This window comes from Macaca mulatta, chromosome 11, assembly GCF_049350105.2.
Source record: "Macaca mulatta isolate MMU2019108-1 chromosome 11, T2T-MMU8v2.0, whole genome shotgun sequence".
Taxonomy (NCBI): domain Eukaryota; kingdom Metazoa; phylum Chordata; class Mammalia; order Primates; family Cercopithecidae; genus Macaca; species Macaca mulatta.
In genome coordinates, this window is record NC_133416.1 from 111122464 (window position 1) to 111142081 (window position 19618).

General features: G+C 42.5%; 1 protein-coding gene across 1 annotated transcript in view; it reads right to left on the minus strand.

The window, feature by feature from the left end:
- Positions 1-15414, minus strand: part of TTC41 (tetratricopeptide repeat domain 41) — a 72441-nt gene extending 57027 nt beyond the window's left edge. The window contains exons 1-3 of the mRNA XM_077954829.1: positions 14458-15414; positions 10679-10859; positions 5481-5704 (exon numbers count right to left, since the gene is read on the minus strand). Of these exons, the coding sequence (XP_077810955.1) occupies positions 5481-5704; positions 10679-10859; positions 14458-15277 (1225 nt within the window). The 5' untranslated portion in view covers positions 15278-15414. The remainder of the gene's footprint in view (positions 1-5480; positions 5705-10678; positions 10860-14457) is intronic.
- Positions 15415-19618: the final 4204 nt, after the last annotated feature.

Below are 19618 nucleotides of genomic sequence, written 5' to 3' on the forward strand. Positions count from 1 at the left end.
CACATGTTTAAACAGCCACCTAGGGACTGACAAACTCATGTGCTTTTTAGCAGTGTTATTGCTCATCATTCAACACAGGTTTATTGAGAAGCTTCTGTGTCTGTGTCAGGCACTGGGTATGATAGTGGCCAATAAAATAGATATGATCCCTGCACTCACAGAACTTACACAGGGAGACAAACAATAAGACAGATCACAGGACCATTTATAATTCACCCGAGGGACCTAGGGAGGCAAGCTCACAGGGCCTGGAGGGAGACACTTGTGTAAACTAAGATGCAGTGGGACTGGGGGTCCTGTGCTGCATGGTCAAAGTTACGGCAGAGGGACAGAGGTACCCATCAGCACCTCTTATGAAGAAGGTGACCTTTGAATAGGGCCATAAAGGATGAGGATTCCACTGCCCTGAGACACGGGAAGGGGCATTTTAGGCGAAGAGAACTGAATGGGCAAAGGCATGGAGGGATGGAAGTGACTGGTGTGCTCCAAGGAGACCAAACCTGTGGGGCAAAGGGAAACAAACTAGGCTGGGAAGTCAACAGGGCCCAAGGCGAAAAGCTTGGCAAGCTCCGCCAAGGATTTCTGTCCATTCCACATCACCAACTTGAGCAGAGACTTTCCCGATGCTGGGAGAGGAGGCTGATGAAAAGCATCCACAGAAGGGAAATTTTCCTCTGCTGGCTCAAGGAGGAATGGCAGTGTAGTGATGAGGACTAGGGGCGTTGATCCCAACAGAGACCTGACTTTGCACTCCCTGCCATGCCCTTGCATAACTGTGTGGCTCTGACATTCTGAACCCCATTCTTCCTATGTGGGATAATTCTATGGGTGGACCACTGAGAGAATTAAATGAGATGCTGATAAAGCCCTTAGCACTGCTACATAGAAAGCCTTCAATAAATGGAACTTATTCAAACCTGCCCCCAGGTTCCACGGGGTCACATGGTGAGGAAACATGCAAATAAGAAAATCAGTGACCATGCTGAGCATGGTGGCTTACACCTGTAATCCCAGCAATTTGGGAAGCTGAGTTTGGAGGATTGCTTGAACCCAGGAGTTCAAGACCAACCTGGGCAACATGGCAAGACCCTGTCTCCACAAAAAATTAATAAATTAGCCAGGCATGGTCACACACTCCTGAGGTTCCAGCTACCAGGAGGGCTAAGGTAGGAAGATCACTTGGGCCCAGGAGGTCAAGGCTGTGGTAAGCTGTGATCACACCACTGCACTCTAGCCTGGATAACAGAGCAAGACCCTGTCTCAATAGACAAAAACGAAAGAAAAAAGTCAGTGACTACTCTGACCTTCCGTGAAGCACGTCTTCTGTGACACCAGTTGCCTGCAGGGCAGGCAAAGGGTGTGGGAGTCAGTAGAGCTGGCTATAGGCAGTTCCCATCTACAAGATCCCTTTATCCTGGCAAGCAGGGATTGAGGACAGAAGAGCAGAAATATGAGTGTCACTGGGTGTGATTAGGTGCCCCAGACAGAAAAGGTCCCTGACTCACAGCCCACACAAGATCTGCAACTTCAGACAGCTGAGGCGGGCTGCAGAAAAATGCTCTCTGCAAAGAGGCTGAATCTGCTCCGAGCACCTGGCCTCTCAGGCTGGCTGTGTTCACAGCAGCAGCTCTTCCTCCTCTGCCCACATCCACCTCACCCAGGTGAAACCAGGTCTCAGCAAAGGCAGCCACAATAAATGACTCTGGGGCCAGCCTTCTCCGCTCACCTGCAGGCTGTCTGGGCTGCAGAGGCGACAGCTGCAAACTCTCTTGTTTTGCAATCCTTCCTCTCCCTACTCAGCTAATGAACAAGAATGTCTGTTTCCCCTAGCAGCCCCCACACCCTGCTTCTTTCTCTAGCTCAGAAAGGAATAACAATAATAACAACAAAAATAATAACAACAATAATAATCGCAGCTGTGTGCCATGTACTACTTTAAATTCCTTACTTGTATTTTGTATTATGTTTTTTGGGTTTTTTGAATGTAGTTTTTTTTTTTTTTTATTTTGTATTATGTTTTAATTCTCACACAGCCTTATGAGGTTAGTACTATGAACCCCACCCTCATTTTACAGATGAGAAATTGAGGAACAGAGAGCTTAAGTAAACTGCCCAAGATCACACAGCTAGTAAGTGACAGAGCCAGAACTGTGGGCCAAGTCCAGGACCAGCCCTTCCTCTTGTTAATGAGGAGGGGTGTTCTCTGAGGGTTAGAAAAAGTGTCAAGTATTCCTAGGCTGCTCCTGAGCTTATTATACTGTTGTCAGCCTAAAAATCTGTTTTTTTTGAAAGACAACAACTTTTTATTAGGAGTTCTTTGCACCCAAAAACACGTTCATTAAAATAACAGTTCTCTTTAGGAATAAAATCGTAATTGAGGGTGTAGCACAGAGTTTACATCATCAGCCTGGCCAGACTGAACACCTTTGGGATGTGCCAGAATAGGATTAGTTGCTGCGCAGACGTCACACCTGCTTCTACTGATTTTGACTTTATCCATTTTATATGCCCTGAGAAATGCAACTATAAAGATCTCATGCACACGTGTTCTTCCCTCTGTTTATTCACAGACACCCACCACACGCACAGAAAGAAACTTAAATCCCTGTACCCTTGTACAGAGATATGTCCATCAAAACTCACCCTGGGCACCCACATACACATGGGTACGTGTCCCTGCATGACAAGAGATGAATTCCCAAAAGCAAGCAAAGTCAGACACATACAAACGTGGAAATACACAGCAGGTGCCTAACAGCAGTAATAGCTAAGATTTATCAATGCTTACTATATGCCAATGCTTACTAAGTGCCTTGGTCTTTCATACTTAATCTTGTCAACCATCTGTAAGGCACTTTTAAAAATAATTATTATTATTCACATTTTACAAATAGGAAAACTGAGCCTCAGAGGGTTAAAATACTCGCCTAGGTTCACACAGCTAATAAGTAGTTAGACAAGGTTTGAACGCAGGTGGTCAGACTCCCCAGCTGCTCCTAGCATAGTCAGGCATAATACAGGTCCCACACGTTTGTGATTATGCGTTGGCACACACCTGGCAACTTAAATATCACGTGCCCAAAGCAGAATTCCATTTCCCTCAAAACCTGCTTTCCCTCCACCGCCCCACCAATGCTGGCCCATCTCAGTCAACAGCCTTCACCACCCATGTAGCTTCCTAAAGCCAAAAGCTAGGAGTTCTCAATTCCTCCCTTTCCTCCAACCCACACATTCAATTCATCAGCAAATCCTCAATGCACTCAAAACCCTTCACCTCCACTGCTATGTCCTCTCTGAGCCACTGTCAGCTCTGGCTTGGACTATTACAGTAGCCTCTAGCACCGGTCTCTGCCTCATGCTTGTCCCATTACACCCATTTTCCACACATCAGATTGATTTTGGTCTTTTAAAAATATCAATAGAATCATGTCATTGCCCTGCTTAAAACCCTCCACTGGCCTCCCACTGCACTTAATGGAATCCAAACCTAATGTTATCGCCTGCAAAACCCAAAGTGGCCCTACCTTCCCCTCCTGGAGTCCATCGCCGCCCAGCCACACCGGCTCTCTTTCCCTTTCTACGTCATTCCACTTGCTTTCCAACTGAGGAGCTGTATGACCTGAGCTGCTTTCTTTACCTGGAATGTTCTTTCTCCTGGTTTCCACATGGCTGCCTACCTTCGTGTTCATGAGATCTCCACAGAGAAAGTGGCAGAGAGAATGGCTACCTGTTCCACAAAAGCCCATGCTCCCCCTTCCACAGGGCAGGGTTAGTGTTCTATCCCTGCTTAGTTACCCGTGTGGCCTTGTGGGCCCAGAGTGGCCAAGTGCTTGTCAAAAGAATGGGTGTGGAGGTGGCTATGAGTCCCTTCCAGTCTGCGACTTCTGAGGAACAGGTGTGCTTTTCCTCTCTCCCCCTCCCCCTAACACAAGTGGAGGGCTCTGAGGCCCCAGGGGATGACACAGCCTTAATATGGAAAGAAAACCTGTCTCCAAGTCACCACATGGAGGAAAATGACTTGTTACCTAACTGGGGACCCCATATCACACTGTTATATAAGTAAGAAAGAAGCTTCCCTTTGAGAAGCCGCTGAAATGGGATTCAGTTGATATGGCAGCTAGAGTTGCCGTAAGACAGCGACATAGTCCCTGATGGCTCAAATAACCACCCTGGCACCTTATCACATCACACTGCTTGCCACGGATAATTATTTGACATGTTTCCTATTTATTTATTATCTGCCTTTGTCAACTAGGATGTAATATCTATGGGGGCTATGACCTTATTTGCCTGACTTACTTCTCTATTTCCAGAACTGGGAAGAGTGTCTGGCACAGAACGGGCAACCAATAAATATTCTGTAATGCATAAGTGAATAAATAAGAGAATGAACCTGCTCAATACATGGTTATTTAATTGAGTAGGGCAGCAGTAGTGGAGAGGCATGTCCAACCCATGGCCTGGCACTTGCTTCCTCCAACACTGCTGTTCCTGAGACACCCGCCTGGTTCCCTCCCTCCTCTCTTTCAGTGATGTATTTAAATGTCCCTTCCTCAGTGACACTCCCCAGAATACCCTAGTCAAAATCCTAACAGTTCCTACACATCCTGCCTACCTCTTTCTCTGCTTTGGGTTTCTTCATAGAACTCACCATTATTGAACAGTCTCTTATTTAGTGACAGTTAATTCTTTGTCCTCCTCCCTCCCCTAATAACATGAAAACTCCATGAGGTAAAAACTGGTGTCCATTTTGTTCACTGTTGTATCCCCACTGCCTAGAATAGTGCCCTGGCACAGAAAGGCACTCAAGTAATGTTTGGTGAAAGAGAGAAAAAAGAGAGAGGAAGAGGGGGATGGGGGCGAAGAAGGAGGGAGGGAGAGGAAGGAAGGGAGGAAGGGGAGAAGGAAGGGAGGGAGAGAGGGAAGAAGAAAGGGAATGGAGGGGGGAGAGGGAGGAAGGGAGGAAGGGGAGAAGGAAGGGAGGGAGAGAGGGAAGAAGAAAGGGAGAGAAGAAAAGAAAGAAAGAAGGAAGGGAGGGAGGGAGGGAGGGGACAGAGGGAGGGAGAAAGGAAGGAAGGAAGGAAGGAAGGAAGGAAGGAAAGAAGGAAGGGGAAGGGTAGGGAAGGAGGGAGGGAGGAAGGAAGGAAGGAGGGAAGGGAGGGAGGAAGGAAGGAAGGAGGGAGGGAGGGAAGAAGGGAGGAAGGAAGGAATAAGGAAGGAAGGAAGGAAGGAAGGAAGGATGGAAGGATGGAAGGAAGGAAGGAAGGAAGGAAGGAAGGAAGGAAGGAAGGAAGGAAGGAAGGAAGGAGGCAGGCAGGAAGGAAGCTTAGCTCTGTGAGGGAAGAGGTGGGTAGATGTGGGAGGCAATACAAGGTTTAGATCAGAGCAAGGGAACAACAGCCACATGAGCAGAGGAGAGAGCCACCCATTTCTAACTCCCCTGACATGTCCTGAATGAATGGTATATCTGACTCTCTTACCGTAGTTTCTGTACTGTAATTCTGTGATGAAGTAATGGATCACAGACATGATGTCGCTGCTTTCACAGGTGCTGCCCACAAAATGAGGAATCAACAACATGCTCGGATGTTTCTTTTTGAAGTAATTAACCCAGTTGGCAATCAGAGTGGACTTCCCACAACCATGTTCTCCAGACAAGAGCAAAATAGACTTGTAAGTTGGAATAGGATTTATTCTGAAAAATAAAAGGGTAATAAAATGTACAGAATATTTACCAAGGAAGGAAAGCAGGGAAGGAGCGAAAGAGAGAGGAAGGAAGGAAAAGAAAATTTTCCTGCATACATTTTCCTTCTAAAAGATAAAGTTCTAGTTTCAATTTTGGCCTCAGCCGGCTTCAAAGAAGTCATTCACCCTCTGGGCTTTAGCTTTGTCCTATGTAAAACTAGAAGAATAGAGACAGCAACCTTGGAAGGCCCTTCCAGCTAGACAAATCCTAGGTCTGTCCGATAAGAACCAGGGTTACATAAATGTCCCAAGGCCTGGGGAGGGAAACGACCACATTAGTCCACTGCCCTTGCATCTGCCCTGCTCCTCCTCCCTTGGGTTATCACTACCATCACCAGGCTGGTCCTTTGTGTAACATCATATTGGAAAAGCATCAGAAATTGAAGCACTGCCAGGTGCAGCAGCTCATGCCTGTCATCCTGGCACTTTGGGAGGCTGAGGTGGGCAGATCACTTGAAATCAGGAGTTCGAGACCACCCTGGCCAACATGGTGAAACCCCATCTCTACTAAAAATACAAAAATTAGCTGGGTATGGTGGTGTGTGCCTGTAATCCCAGCCACTTGGGAGGCAGAGGCAGGAGAATTGCCTGAATCCGGGAGGTGGAGGTTGCAGTGAGCCAAGATCATGCCACTGTATTCCAGCCTGGGCAACAGAGCAAGACTCTGTTGGAAGGGAGGAAGAAAGGAAGACAAGAAGGGAGGGAGAGAAGGAAGGAAGGAAGGAAGGAAGGAAGGAAGGAGAAAGGAAAGAAAGGAAAAGAAAGAGAAAGAAAAAGAAAGAAAGAGAGAAAGAAAAAGCAAGAAAGCAAGCCAGAAAGCAAGCAAGCAAGCAAGAAGAAAGAAGAAAGAGAAAGGAAGGGAGGAGGGAGGAAGGGGGAGGGGAAGGAAGGGAAGGGGAGGGGAGGGGGAAGGAAGGGAAGGGGAGGGGAGGGGGAAGGAAGGGAAGGGGAGGGGAGGGGGAAGGGAAGGGGAGGGGAGCAGGGAGAGGAGGGGAGAGGACAGCAGGGGAGGGGAGGGAAGCACTCATATGCCAAGAATTCCCATCAATCCTGATGACTACCAAATTAGAAATCAACTAAATTACTATCATTGTTAGTGACTCACTGAGAGTCTTCTCTGGTAATACTGCATGAATATGATTTCTTTGAACTGCCAGGAGCATAACACAACTTGTTTTGTGGCTTTTTCACTGAAAAGCTTCTGAATATGCAGAGTATTGTCAGATCCATGAAATTCACTCTTGCCTTGTGCCTTACACAGTTATGATTCAATAAATACGTGTCTAGTGACTTTTCACTGATGTAAGTTCCATAAGGAGGACAGTTTCCAGGCTCACCTTATTCACCGTTGAATATTTAGTGACTTGCACAACACCTGGCCATAACTTGTTCAGTGAGTGAATGAAATAAATAAACCTGACATTCAGTTTCAGTAAAGAAGAGAATCAGCCTGAAAATTCATTTAAAAAGAAAACCTAAAATAGTGTCATTAGAAGTTGCTTCATAAGAATTCTATCTCTGTGGCTGGGCACAGTGGCTCACGCCTGTAATCCCAGCACTTTGGGAGGCCGAGGCGGGCGGATCACGAGGTCAGGAGATCGAGACTATCCTGGCTAACATGGTGAAACCCCATCTCTACTAAAAATACAAAATTAGCCAGGCGTGATGGCGGGCGCATGTAGTCCCAGCTACTTGGGAGGCTGAGGCAGGAGAATTGCGTAAACCCAGGAGGCAGAGCTTTCAGTGAGCCAAGATGGCGCCACTGCACTCCAGCCTGGGTGACACAGCGAGACTCTGTCTCAAAATAAATAAATAAATAAATAAATAATAAAATAATAATTCCATCTCCATTAACATGAGTTTGGAATCAATGCCTTGTTGCTGAAATGATTTCACCAGCAAATCTGAATGGTCAGGTTTGATTTTGTGCCCTAGTTCCACCTTTGCTCTCTTTCAGTCTCAACCAAACAGTGTGAGTCCATCAAAATATGTCATAGAGGCCAGGCATGGTGGCTCATGCCTGTCATCCCAGCACTTTGGGAGGCCAAGACAGAAGAATTGCTTGATCCCAGGAGTTTGAGAGCAGGCTGGGCAACATAACTTGTCTCTAAAAAAAATTTTTGTTTAATTTAGCCAGGCATGGTGGCATGCACCTGTAGTCCCAGCTGCTGGGGAGTCTGAGGTGGGAGGGTCCCTTGAGCCCAGGAGTTTGAGGCTGCAGTGAGCTAGGATTGTGCCACTGCACTCTGGACTGAGAGACAGAGCAAGACCCTGTCTCAAAAAAAAAAAAAAAAAAAAAAAAAAAAAAGAGTCATGTAAGTAGGTTATTGCTCTGCTCAAAAGTAGTACAGTAAAAGCCCAATTCCTTACAAAAGACCTGTAAGACCAAACAAGATCCACATCCTCCCCACCATCCATTGCATCTCCAGCCTCATCCCCTACCACCAACCCTACAGCTCTCACTTTCTTCCAGCCGCCTGGCTTCTTTGCTATTTCTCCAGCCTCAGGGCCTCCACTTTCGCTATGACTTCTGTCTGGAATGCTCTTCCAACACATCTGAGCATAGCTTTCTCCCTCACCTATTTCTGGTAGTTACCCTAATGTCACCATCTCAATGAGGGCTTCCCTCACCCTATCAGATGGCCTAATTCCTTCCAGTGTTTCCTTTTCCTCCACAGTACTTGAAGGCATCTCACGAATACTACATATTTCACATAGTTATCATGCCTGTTTCCACAATGCAAGCTCTGTGGAGGCAGAAATTTATGTCTCTTCCGTTCACTGCCATATCCCATGTCTAGTTCTTGCATCTAGCAGGTAAAATAAATGAAGGAAAAATGCAATATGAGACCCCCACATAATCAGGGGTAGGGTCTTAATTTATTCTCAAGAACAAAAAGAACATTTCATTTTGCAAAGCAATCTGTGGTTCCCTTCAAAATGAGAAAAAAAAAAGAAGTATCCTATTGATCTATATAGTTGTTTATTGAGACAATGCTTTGAAACCTGAAAAGAACTTTCCTTTTCTGTTGACCTATACACGCTATTCAGGAACGTAAGGTACAGAGCACTGTTTCCAAATGGCAAAGCAAACAAGGCCCTGAATGTTTTCATGTATCTAATTATAAAAGGGCTTATTTGTTATATTTTTACTGAGCACAATAATTTGAGTTGTTCAATTGTAATAACATTTATTGCATTTCTCATCCACTCTGAAACACTTAAAATTATAACCTAAGTGAGAAATAATTCACATACTAAAAAATTCACCATTTTAAAGTGTACCCTTCCGTGGTTTTCAATATATTCACAAGGTTGTACAAGCATCACTGCTATCTAATTCCAGAACATTTTCAGCACCCCCAAAAAGAAACTCTGTACCCACTAAGAATCATTCTCCATTTCTTTCACTACCCTCTTCCCCCAACAGGCAATAATCAACTTTCTGTCCCTATGAATTTGTCTACTTAAACCTAACATTCTTAACACATGACCTACATGTTTCTCCTGTGGTCTGAAAATACTGACCGAGCACCATGTTGTATCAACTGAATAAATTGTCTTCTGCTTGGCATGGGTTCCCAGAACCACAAAAGTGTTGGTAGCCCTGTCCCTGAGTGAACTAAACCAGTAGGTTCTGAACCTGGGGCAGCAATGGTGAAGAATAGCCCTTGGCCATCCCAGCACTGCAGTTTTATTTCAAAGCACAAATCTCTCACAGGACACACGAGATGCAAGGTGAGAGCTGGAAAATGAGAATGTAAGAAATAAAGCTATTCTAAGAACCTACCCACTTCCAAGGATGAGACTGGGAGGGATACCACAGATAACCCCAGCTCTCTCACTGCTGGCCTCAGCTTCCTAATGCCTGTGGATGGTGAACACGGTATTTCACTACCCAAGGTGAGAAAGATATGGAGGTTTTATTGTAGAGGATACTGGATAAAACAATGAAGGAGTGTGTATGTTGAGTAAGATAACCTGTTTTTCTGTTTAGAGATGGAGTCCCATTATGTTACCCAGGCTGGGCTCAAACTCCTGGGCTCAAGGGATCCTTCCGCCTCAGCCTCCTGATTAGCTGGGATTACAGGCATACACCACCATGCCCAGCTCAAGATAACCTGATTCTTTACACACAAACACAAACAATAATATGGTTCATATCATTTTCATAAGTGCTAGCTGAATATCTGAATGTAATAATGAGCTGATGACATATGTGGAAGCTCTTTATAAATTACACAATACTATGCAGATGCATTATTCATATTTCCTCATTTCTTCTCTCTCTTTTTTTTTTTTTTTTTTTTTTGAGATAGAGTCTCGCTCTGTTGCCCAGGCTGGAGTACAGTGGTGCAATCTTGGCTCACTGCAAGCTCCGCCTCCCAGGTTCACACCATTCTCCCACCTCAGCCTCCTGAGTAGCTGGGACTACAGGCGCCCGCCACCACGCCCGGCTAATTTTTTGTGTGTATTTTTAGTAGAGACGGGGTTTCATCGTATTAGCCAGGATGGTCTCAATCTCCTGACTTCGTGATCTGCCTGCCTCGTCCTCCCAAAGTGCTGGGATTACAGGCATGAGCCACCGCGCCTGGCCTAATTTCTTCTCTTTAAAGTCACTGCACCATTCTCAAAAATTACTTAGACCACCTTTGTTGTATGGGAGAAAAAAGAAGGTGGTTCCTACACTCTGGAAGTGTCTAATCTTCTTGAGGACACTGAAGGAAACTGTGAAATACCAGAAAAGCTTTGCAAGTGCAGAGTGATATCTGATAAGAAAATTCTAACCCTGGGGTGGCTTTCAGGGGGTCTCTCTTGCTCGAAGGGATGAGCATAGAATGGGGAAAGTTAGAAAAGGCATTCCAAGTTTGGGGGATTGCGTTTACCAGAGTCAGGCTGTTCTGCCTGAGCTTGGGATCTCTTAACATCTTACCTAGGGACAGAATCTAAACTGGAACCTGCTGCCACATTGTTAAAATCAAGTTCCACATCCTTTAAGGCAAATTTTTCCAGGATTTCAAAGGTCCTGTCTGACTCCTTGGAAATAACAAACATCTGCTTGCACTTCTCAGTAAACTCTTCGTGATAGAAACGTTCAAAGCTGTGCTTGTAGTCTTGATAGTAAAAAAGATAAGTTTTAATAACTTGGATTTGTAGTTTAACATTTTCGATTCCACGTGTTATTACAAATGCCCAGGAAGGCATCTTTCTGTATCTATATCACCTTCTTTCTATCTGTGAAATATTCCATATTTCACAGCCCATTCAATACACTAATGAAAGAAAACTACAGGAAAATAATTGAACCTTTCTTCTGCTATTTGTACACAGAATCCTACTTAGGATTCCAAGTTATTTCATGACCTCAGAATGACAAGGGCAAAAAAATTAGGCTTGCTATATAATGCAGGTCATTTTTTCAAACTGTTAGCTAAGTAGGAAGTTATCTAATTCAGTCTTGTGAGGTATGTATGTGTGTCTATCTATGACAGAGGTTGAGGGAGTAGGGTATATTTTTAGGACAAATGCCCTAATAAGGATAACAACCATGGGTACAGCTGCAGCTCTGCCATTGGGCAAGTTTTTTAAACTCTCTGGTAAAATAAGGGGGAGGGGCCAGACAATGGACAATTTCTGAAGTTTCTTCCAGTTTTAATTTACTGCAATTCTAAATTCATTGCCTAATAAAAGTCAGGGTGTTCTGGGCTCCCAAAATGCCCTCCTGTCTCTGGAGACACCCATATTCCCTATGTTTGTTTGTTTGTTTGTTTGTTTGTTTTAGGAGTAAAGGCTGTTATCAACACATGCAGGAAAAGGAACACCAAATAGTTTAGTCTGATAAGTTCCCAAAACACTCACATTGTACCTTCATAGTTAACAGGGCTGCCCCACGGCTCAGACAGGACCAGAATAGACAGAGAGGATCCACAGGCTGTCCAAGGTTAGCTTCAAGTTTCAAGATCTTAGACAGAATTTGGATGACCTCACAGTCTGACAGTCCTCTTGCACTAACCCTGAGCCTCATCCAATAGTCTCAGGGATCTTCAGGGTCAAGAGTGTAAACTAATAGTTCTACATTGTCTTACAATAACTACCAGCTGCCCAAATGGCCTGTCACTACCCTAACTGTGGACTATGAGATTTTGGAGCTACCTAGGTGATTAAAGAGCATTGAAGATCCAAAAGATAAAGAATTCAAGACTTCCTTCTAAAGGAAGGAAGGATTATTTTTAAAATAATCCATCCATTCCATGCCTTCTAATTCAGACATTTAGACCACATATATACATTCAAGAATACGTCTAAAACAAGCTAACCTTTCAGTAATATCCAAAATCAAAGACTAAGGAGAATACTATGGAGAAATAATATGACCTTAACTCCAAAACACAGAAAGGCTATATTCTTAAACACATTAGTGAATATTAATCAATAGATGCAGTTTAGGTTGAGATTAGTAAAAGAATATTAATATTAACCACATTTCTGACTTTAACCAAATGTATATATTCTTATTTAACCCATTTGTTGTTATTCATTCTCACTAGTTATTAACTCTGTGCCTGATATGTGTCCGGTGCTGTTTTTACCGGTTTACATAATTACTCTCAAAGTGGTTAATGTTAACCATTTTACAGAAGAAAAAACTATGGTTTACCAATACTACGTAATGCACTCAAGGTCACATAGCTAGGAGCGGAAAAATACAAGATCCAATGACCTGTCTGTCAGATTCTAAAACCACAAGCCTGTCATAAATATGTGGGTTCTTTTTAGCTGCTCAACATCCAACCACCCTACCCTAGTTTCAGTAACAGCCCTAGATTATCATAGGGGATCCACCCATCCCAACTCCCAGTTCACATTAGTCCAAGGAAGCTAACTCCACTTCCAGCTCCAGAGGTGGCTTGTGACCCAGGATTAGCCAATCAGAGCATCACATTCCCTTGGTACCCAGTGACTGAATCAAATGCAAGTATATGGCCCAAGTCGGGCTAACCAGGGCCAGAAAGACTCAATGTTAGGAATGCTAGGACTTTGAGCCATTTCTGCTGGACTTGAACCTGGAGCTGCTATGGCCCATCTTCCTCTTCCTTCATGATAGAGAAGCCAAGGAGCTGAGCTAACATCAGGACAGCAGGGCCAGGTTGAGAAGCAGTCAGAGACGAGGGTCTGGTACCATCATTTGAGCAACTGAATGAAGCCTGAGCTGAATCAGACTTAATCCTGGGCTTTTTAGTTATATAAGCTAATAAATTCCCTCTTCGTTAAAATCAGTTTGAGTCACTTGCAACCAAAAGAGTTGGGACTGATACAATGTTCTTTTTCCAGGGTCCAGGTGATTTGGCTTCCAGGCAGTTTTGTGTAGCCTGCAGAGGTTTGTCTTCACCACCACCACCCACACTGAATTCAAATGACTCGCCTGTTCAGTACAGATCCATCTGCTCCCTATCACATTACAAGGACTATTGTGCGCCTGGTCCCTGAAAGCATTTGAGAATGTACCATCTGCCACCATTTTCCATCCCCATGTTAATTGGGCCCTTTCATCAGTAAATCATAATCTTTTGGGGTCATTAAAGCCTTTTGAGAATCTAATCAAAGATACAGGCCATCTGCCTACCCCCAGGACACACATAGGCATATAAACATTCTATTTTTCATTCAATTTCACATAATTTTCATATAGCCTATTTTTCATATAATCATCACAGATCCCTCCTGAAGTGTGTCTAGGTGACAGACTTTTCCCTTTTTAATCTGGTGCATGTCCACAGGACACTATTTCCAAAAATAATGGTAATCATTTCATTCAGAGGCAATATAATGTCAGGCAATGCTTCTCAAACTTTAATGTACACGTGAAGCTCCTAGTCATCTTGTTAAACTGCAAATTTTAATTGAGTTGACCTGGAATGGAGCTCAAGATTCTACCTTTCTAACAAGCTATTAGGTGATGCTGAGGCTGCCAATCCATGAGTCACATTCTAATAAAAGAGGTGAAAAAGAGCAAGCATAGATTTTAGAGTCAGAGGGACCTGAGTTCAAATCTTGGATTGGTCCCTCACTAGTTATGTGACATCGGTAAGTCATTTCACTGCTACACAGCAGCTTTCATTTGCTCATCAGTAGAATCAGAATTATAATATAACACCTACCTTGCAGGGTTAAACCTTGAAGATTAAATGTAATAACATAACCAAAGCACCAGAAAATTAATAAAAGTTGATTCTCTTCCTCTTAGCTCAGTATTTCTGAATTTTGGGTAATTCTTTGTTATGGGGGCCGTCCTGTGCACTATAGGATGCTTGTCAGTATCGCTGGCCTGTCCCCATTAGATGCTAGTACCTCTCCCCCAATTGTGACAACCAAAAGTGTTTTCAGACATGGCCAAATGTCCCTTGAGGGAGCAAAATCGGCCCTGGTTGAGAACCACTGCTCTAGAGTCACTTGTTAAATGCCAGATACTTTGGGTATTCTCTGAGCTCCTTGACCCCCTAAACAATCTTCCATGACTGACTCATTACTTGCTCTTATTTTCAGCTGCAAAAATCTTCAAAGTGGAGAAATATACGTCACAAGAACACAATAATAATTTTTAAATGCTTAAGAAATATTTGCAATCATTTAAAAATTCCTTTCACAAGGAAGACCTATAAAAACATTACCTTGATGTTGATAATGGACTTAGTTATCTCTATATTTACTAACCTATATTTTCAATCATTAAAGTGGCTGGATGAAGTTTTTCTATCACAACTGACCAGTCCTTGAAAACCAGCTCACCCAACTCGTGGAGATCACTATAAAATCTCACAGGGAGCCCTTTACTAATAATCTTGGCCTTAAGCTTTCCAATCCTCAATTTTTCCTCTTCGTTCGTTGAAGAACTCGAGGGCAGCCTCTCTCCCTTTTCCTCATCATCTGAAGCCTTCAGCAGTGTGGTTCCAGTCCTAAAGTAAAAATACTGAAATTGAGATTCATTCAGAAATGCTGCTTGGATTATCTCAAACTCCGTCAGACTGCAGTTGGGGTTCTCCAGAACCCAAGGATAACCGTTTTTTGCAGCAACATAGAGATTCTGTTCTACTTTGGATAAGCTTGACAAGCGAGTCACTTTGGAGGTCATGAAATGTGAGTAGTCAGGGAGGAAGTCTCCATACGTCTGACCCAGCATGCAGATGAAAAAGGGAAAGCAGCTGTTCACATGGTCAAGGCAGAGCTTCAGATGTTGGGACCGAAGACAAGAATACTGTCTAAACAGGTGGGTGGGTAAGGATTCTGGGGCCCTTAATTCTGACCAACTCAGGTCCACGGCTTTGAAATATGTGCCCCGGGAATTGCAGAGTTCATTAAGCTGAGGGAAGATGTTGTTTGCCAAAAAGTCTCTCTCTTCTTGAAAATCATTCAGAGTCGAGCAGATGTAAGGCTGAATGGGTTTCTGGGGCTTTTGAAGGAATTGGGTATACCTTTGTACATTCTCGTTTGTCTTCTGGCTCATTTCTCTTTGCTTGGGGACAACACTATGCATAAAATATCACAATTTTCATCCTAGCACAGCCACCAACCCCCACTGCTTCTAATCTTCCTCCCAATTATGTTTGCTATGAACAGGTGGAAATCTTTCTTGAAAATTGTTTCTTATCAGTATTGGAAGGTGAGAGATGCCAACCAAGGGACAGATCAGAGTTGAAAAACAATCCAGTTTAAGTTAGGACTGAAAAAGAAAAAAAACATTCATTTTAGGATTACAGGCAGTGCATGTCTCCCCTGTACTTCCAAAGCTTTTGCTGAACCAGAAGGCAAGTGGGCACAGGCCAGAGGCCTCCCCCTCTTTCCCCCAGCCTCCCAGTCTACCTTCTCAGTGTCCCTGCGGCCAGCTGCTACTTCGGTCCCCTATGAATTTGGAAGTTATACAAGGGCACTTGCTGATAGTGTGAAAAGGAAAACAAACCCAGAAAAGGAGCTCAATGTCTTTAAGAGCAGAACAAGCCAAGGAAGACCTATGACTGTGACCAGAAGCAAGAATGAAAGCAGGTCTGAAGATGAAGTTAGGACAGGAGGAACAAAGACCCTGGACTGAAAGCAGCTGGCAGCTAAGAGGCAAGCAAGTCTGGATCTAAGAACCTGGGAAAGTTCAGGGAATTTTCTTAGTCTTATATTGTGCAGGCTCATACAACATTCCACTCATCTCCATGAATTAAATTCCACTGAGCTAATGGAAAAACATACACCCTCCAACAATGTCATAGCTATGCTTGCAAGAGCTCAGAAAAAAAAAAAAATGGTAACAACCTAGTTGTGTGAGGTTTTTCTTGATACAACTCTTTTCCATGCCAAATATTGCTCTTCTTTGGTTATGTTTATTGCTTTCAGTTGTGGAAAAACATATCGCATTATAGAGCAATTTTTCATCAGGATCACCTGACAACAATATAACACTGCAGTACCTTTTTAAAAAGTGTTAACCCTTTGCATGGTATTGTTCTGACAATCTATGATAGCCAGGATTACCACTCTACTTTATGAATGAAGAAACACAAGTGCAGACAGGATAAACAGGATATCCAAAGTCAGTTAGCTAGGAAGTGGAGAGCCAGGATCTAAACGTGGGTCAGTCTTACTCCAGAACACATACAGTATGATGCCACCATAGTATAAAGATAAGACCCTAGGTCATGCAGACACTATAAAATTGGTGGGTGGGAAACACCTACGCAATAAGCAATACTGTAATAAATAGGTGGCGATTTAGAAAAGAGTAATTTAAACCACAATCTCACACTATTTTACAAAAAAAAAAAAAATTCTGAAAGATGGCAGAATAGACACTAGGGGAGTTTTGTTAATAGATGCCTCACCAGCCATGTAGAAGGCTCAAGACAGATTACTGGCCCTTGCAGATTCTACCTTCTCCTATTCCCCTGTGACAAAGGTCATTCCTATTTTACTCACTACCAATCCTTTATCAATAGATATATAAACAGAACCACACTCAGAGATGAGTCAAATAATGGAAACTTCAGATAAATTTTAAATAGCTATGAATAATAGGTTAAAAAAAGGTAGTGGAGGGCCGGGCGTGGTGGCTCACACCTATAATCCCAGGAGTTTGAGACCAGCCTGGCCAACATGGTGAAACCTGTCTCTACTAAAAATACAAAATTAGCTGGGTGAGGTAGCACATGCCTGTAATCCCAGCTACTAGGGAGGTTGAGGCAGGAGAATTGCATGAACCCAGGAGGTGGAAGCTGCAGTGAGCCAAGATCGCACCATTGCACTCCAGCCTGGGCAATAAGAGCAAAACTCCATTAAAAAAAAAAAAAAAAAAAAGCTAGTGGAAAATATGTAAAACATGTGTAAATAGATGTAAAGTTTCAGCAAAGAGATGAAAACTATGAGAAAGACTCAAATGAAAACATTAGAAAGAAAAAAACATGGTATCAGAGATGAATTCCTTCATCAGGCTTTCCAGAAAACTTAACACAGCAGAAGAAAGAATCAGAAAACGTGAAGATGGGACAACAGAAATCCAAACTAAAACGCAAAGAGGAAAACAAGGAGAGAAGGAAAGAAACACCAAACACCCAAGAACTATGGGAACAACTTCATCTACTCCAGATAGATATAACTGAAGTACTGGAAGGAGAAAAGAGGTAATGAGGCAGAAGATATAGTTAGGTGGGGAAGGGAAAGGCTTGAATGTTCAAAAATAATGAAAGACATAAAACCACAAATCCAAGAAAGTCAGATAAACCCAAGCAGTATAAATACAAAAAAAAAGATAAAAAGAAAAAAATAATAAAACACCTAGACACATCACACAGATAAACAAAGATAATTGAGTGAATTCTTTGTTTTGTAATTTTTTTTTTTTTTTTTTTTGTAGCGACAGGGTCTCACTTTGTTGCCCAGGCTAGTCTCAAACTCTTGGCTTCAAGCAATCCTCCCACCTCAGTCTCCAAAGTGTTGAGATTACAGGTGTGAGCCACTGCACCTAGCCAAGTGAATTCTTTAAAGTACCAACTGGGATAAAAAAAATAGTCAACCCAGAATTATGTATCAGGTGAAATGTCTATAAAAATGAAGGAAAACTGAAGACTTTTTCAGACAAACAAAACTGAGTAAATTGACTTCCAGAAGGCCTGTGCAATAAGAAATGTTAAAAGAAGTTCTTCAGAAGCTAGGTGCAGTAGCTCACGCCTGTAATCCCAGCAATTTGGGAGGTCGAGGCGGGTGGATCACAAGGTCAGAAGTTCGAGACAAGCCTGGCCAACATGGTGAAACCCCGTCTCTACTAAAAATACAAAAATTACCTGGGTGTGGTGGTGCACACCTGTAATCCCAGCTACTCGGGAGGCTGAGGCAGGAGAATTGCTTGAACCCAGGAGGCAGAGTTTTCAGTGACCCATGATGGCACCACTGCACTCCAGCCTGGGTGGCAGACCAAGACTCCATCTCAGGGGAAAAAAAAGGGGGGTACACACTGTAAACCCTAGAGCAACTAATACAAATTTTAAGAAGAAACATAACAAATAAGCCAATAGGAGAGCTCAATTGGAATTAGTGTAAAAGAATGCCAAGAAAGAGAAAAATAACCAGATGGAACAAATAGAAAACAAATAGCAAGATGGCAGATTGAAATCCCATAACATCAATAATTAAACTAGATGTAAATCCCTCCCTTAAAGGGAGAGATTAGGAGATAAGATTTAAAAAGCAACACCCCACTACATGCTGCCTAGAATAAATCTACTCTAAACATAAAGAGAGAGACAAAATAAAAGTAAAAGGTTGGAAAAAGATATACCATGCAAACACTATTTAAAAGTAAACTAGAGGGCCTATATTATTATTCAGAAAAAAAGCAGACTGCAGAATAAGGACTACTACTAGGAATAGAGAGTGACATTACATTACATAATAATGAATATAAAAATAACTCATAGGTCAAAGAGAAAGTAAAAAAAATTAGAATGACAGAAGGCAGCTCATTTGTTAGCTGGAGAAGGTTTGGGGAGGAAATACTACAAATGGAAAGGAGCACAAGGAAACTCTTTGGAATGATGGAAATGTTCTATATCCTAATTATAGTGGTGGTTACACAGGTGTAGACATTCAGCAAAGTTTATCAGTTGAACACTTTAAATGGGTGTATTTTATGTAATGTAAATTACATCAAAATAAAGTTGATTACTTTTAAAAATCCAGGAACTACATAGCAAGAGGAAAATGTTAAAGTGAAAAAAGAAAAAAAGTAGTTATAAACCATAATAATAGCAATGTGAATAAAACACTGCTAAATATGGGAGACAGCATAGTATAGAGATTGAACGTCCAAGCTCAGACCAATTCCCTGGATTAAAGTCCTTACAGTCAGTTTCTTAAATCCACTGTGCTTCAGTTTCCTCATCTGTAAAATAGGGATAACATTATCTATATCGCAGAGTGTTTGAGAAGATTAAAGAAGTTATTAGATGCAAAATGCTTAGAACAGTGCTTAGAAACAAATGCTCAATAAACGTTAATAATTATTATTAAAAATGAATGCACACAACGAACAAAAGGAAAGAAAAACAACATGGCAGCTGTCTTAGAATACTCATATTATGGCAAAACTGCTTCTCTAATCAAAATTGCTATAAATTACAGTTATTTTATAATAAAAACAAATTAAAAAATAGTCATCTCCATACTCTGCTTCACAATTGCTGATAAAAAAAAAAAAATTCCCAGTTTTTGCAAGAATAAATTAAAAACAGAAAACAGAAACCTAAATGAAAAAAGGAGTTATTTTTGAGTGGACAGAAAACACAGAAAAATAGGGCGTGCGTTTTTATTTTTCTGTTTTTTCAGACGGAGTCTCGCTCTG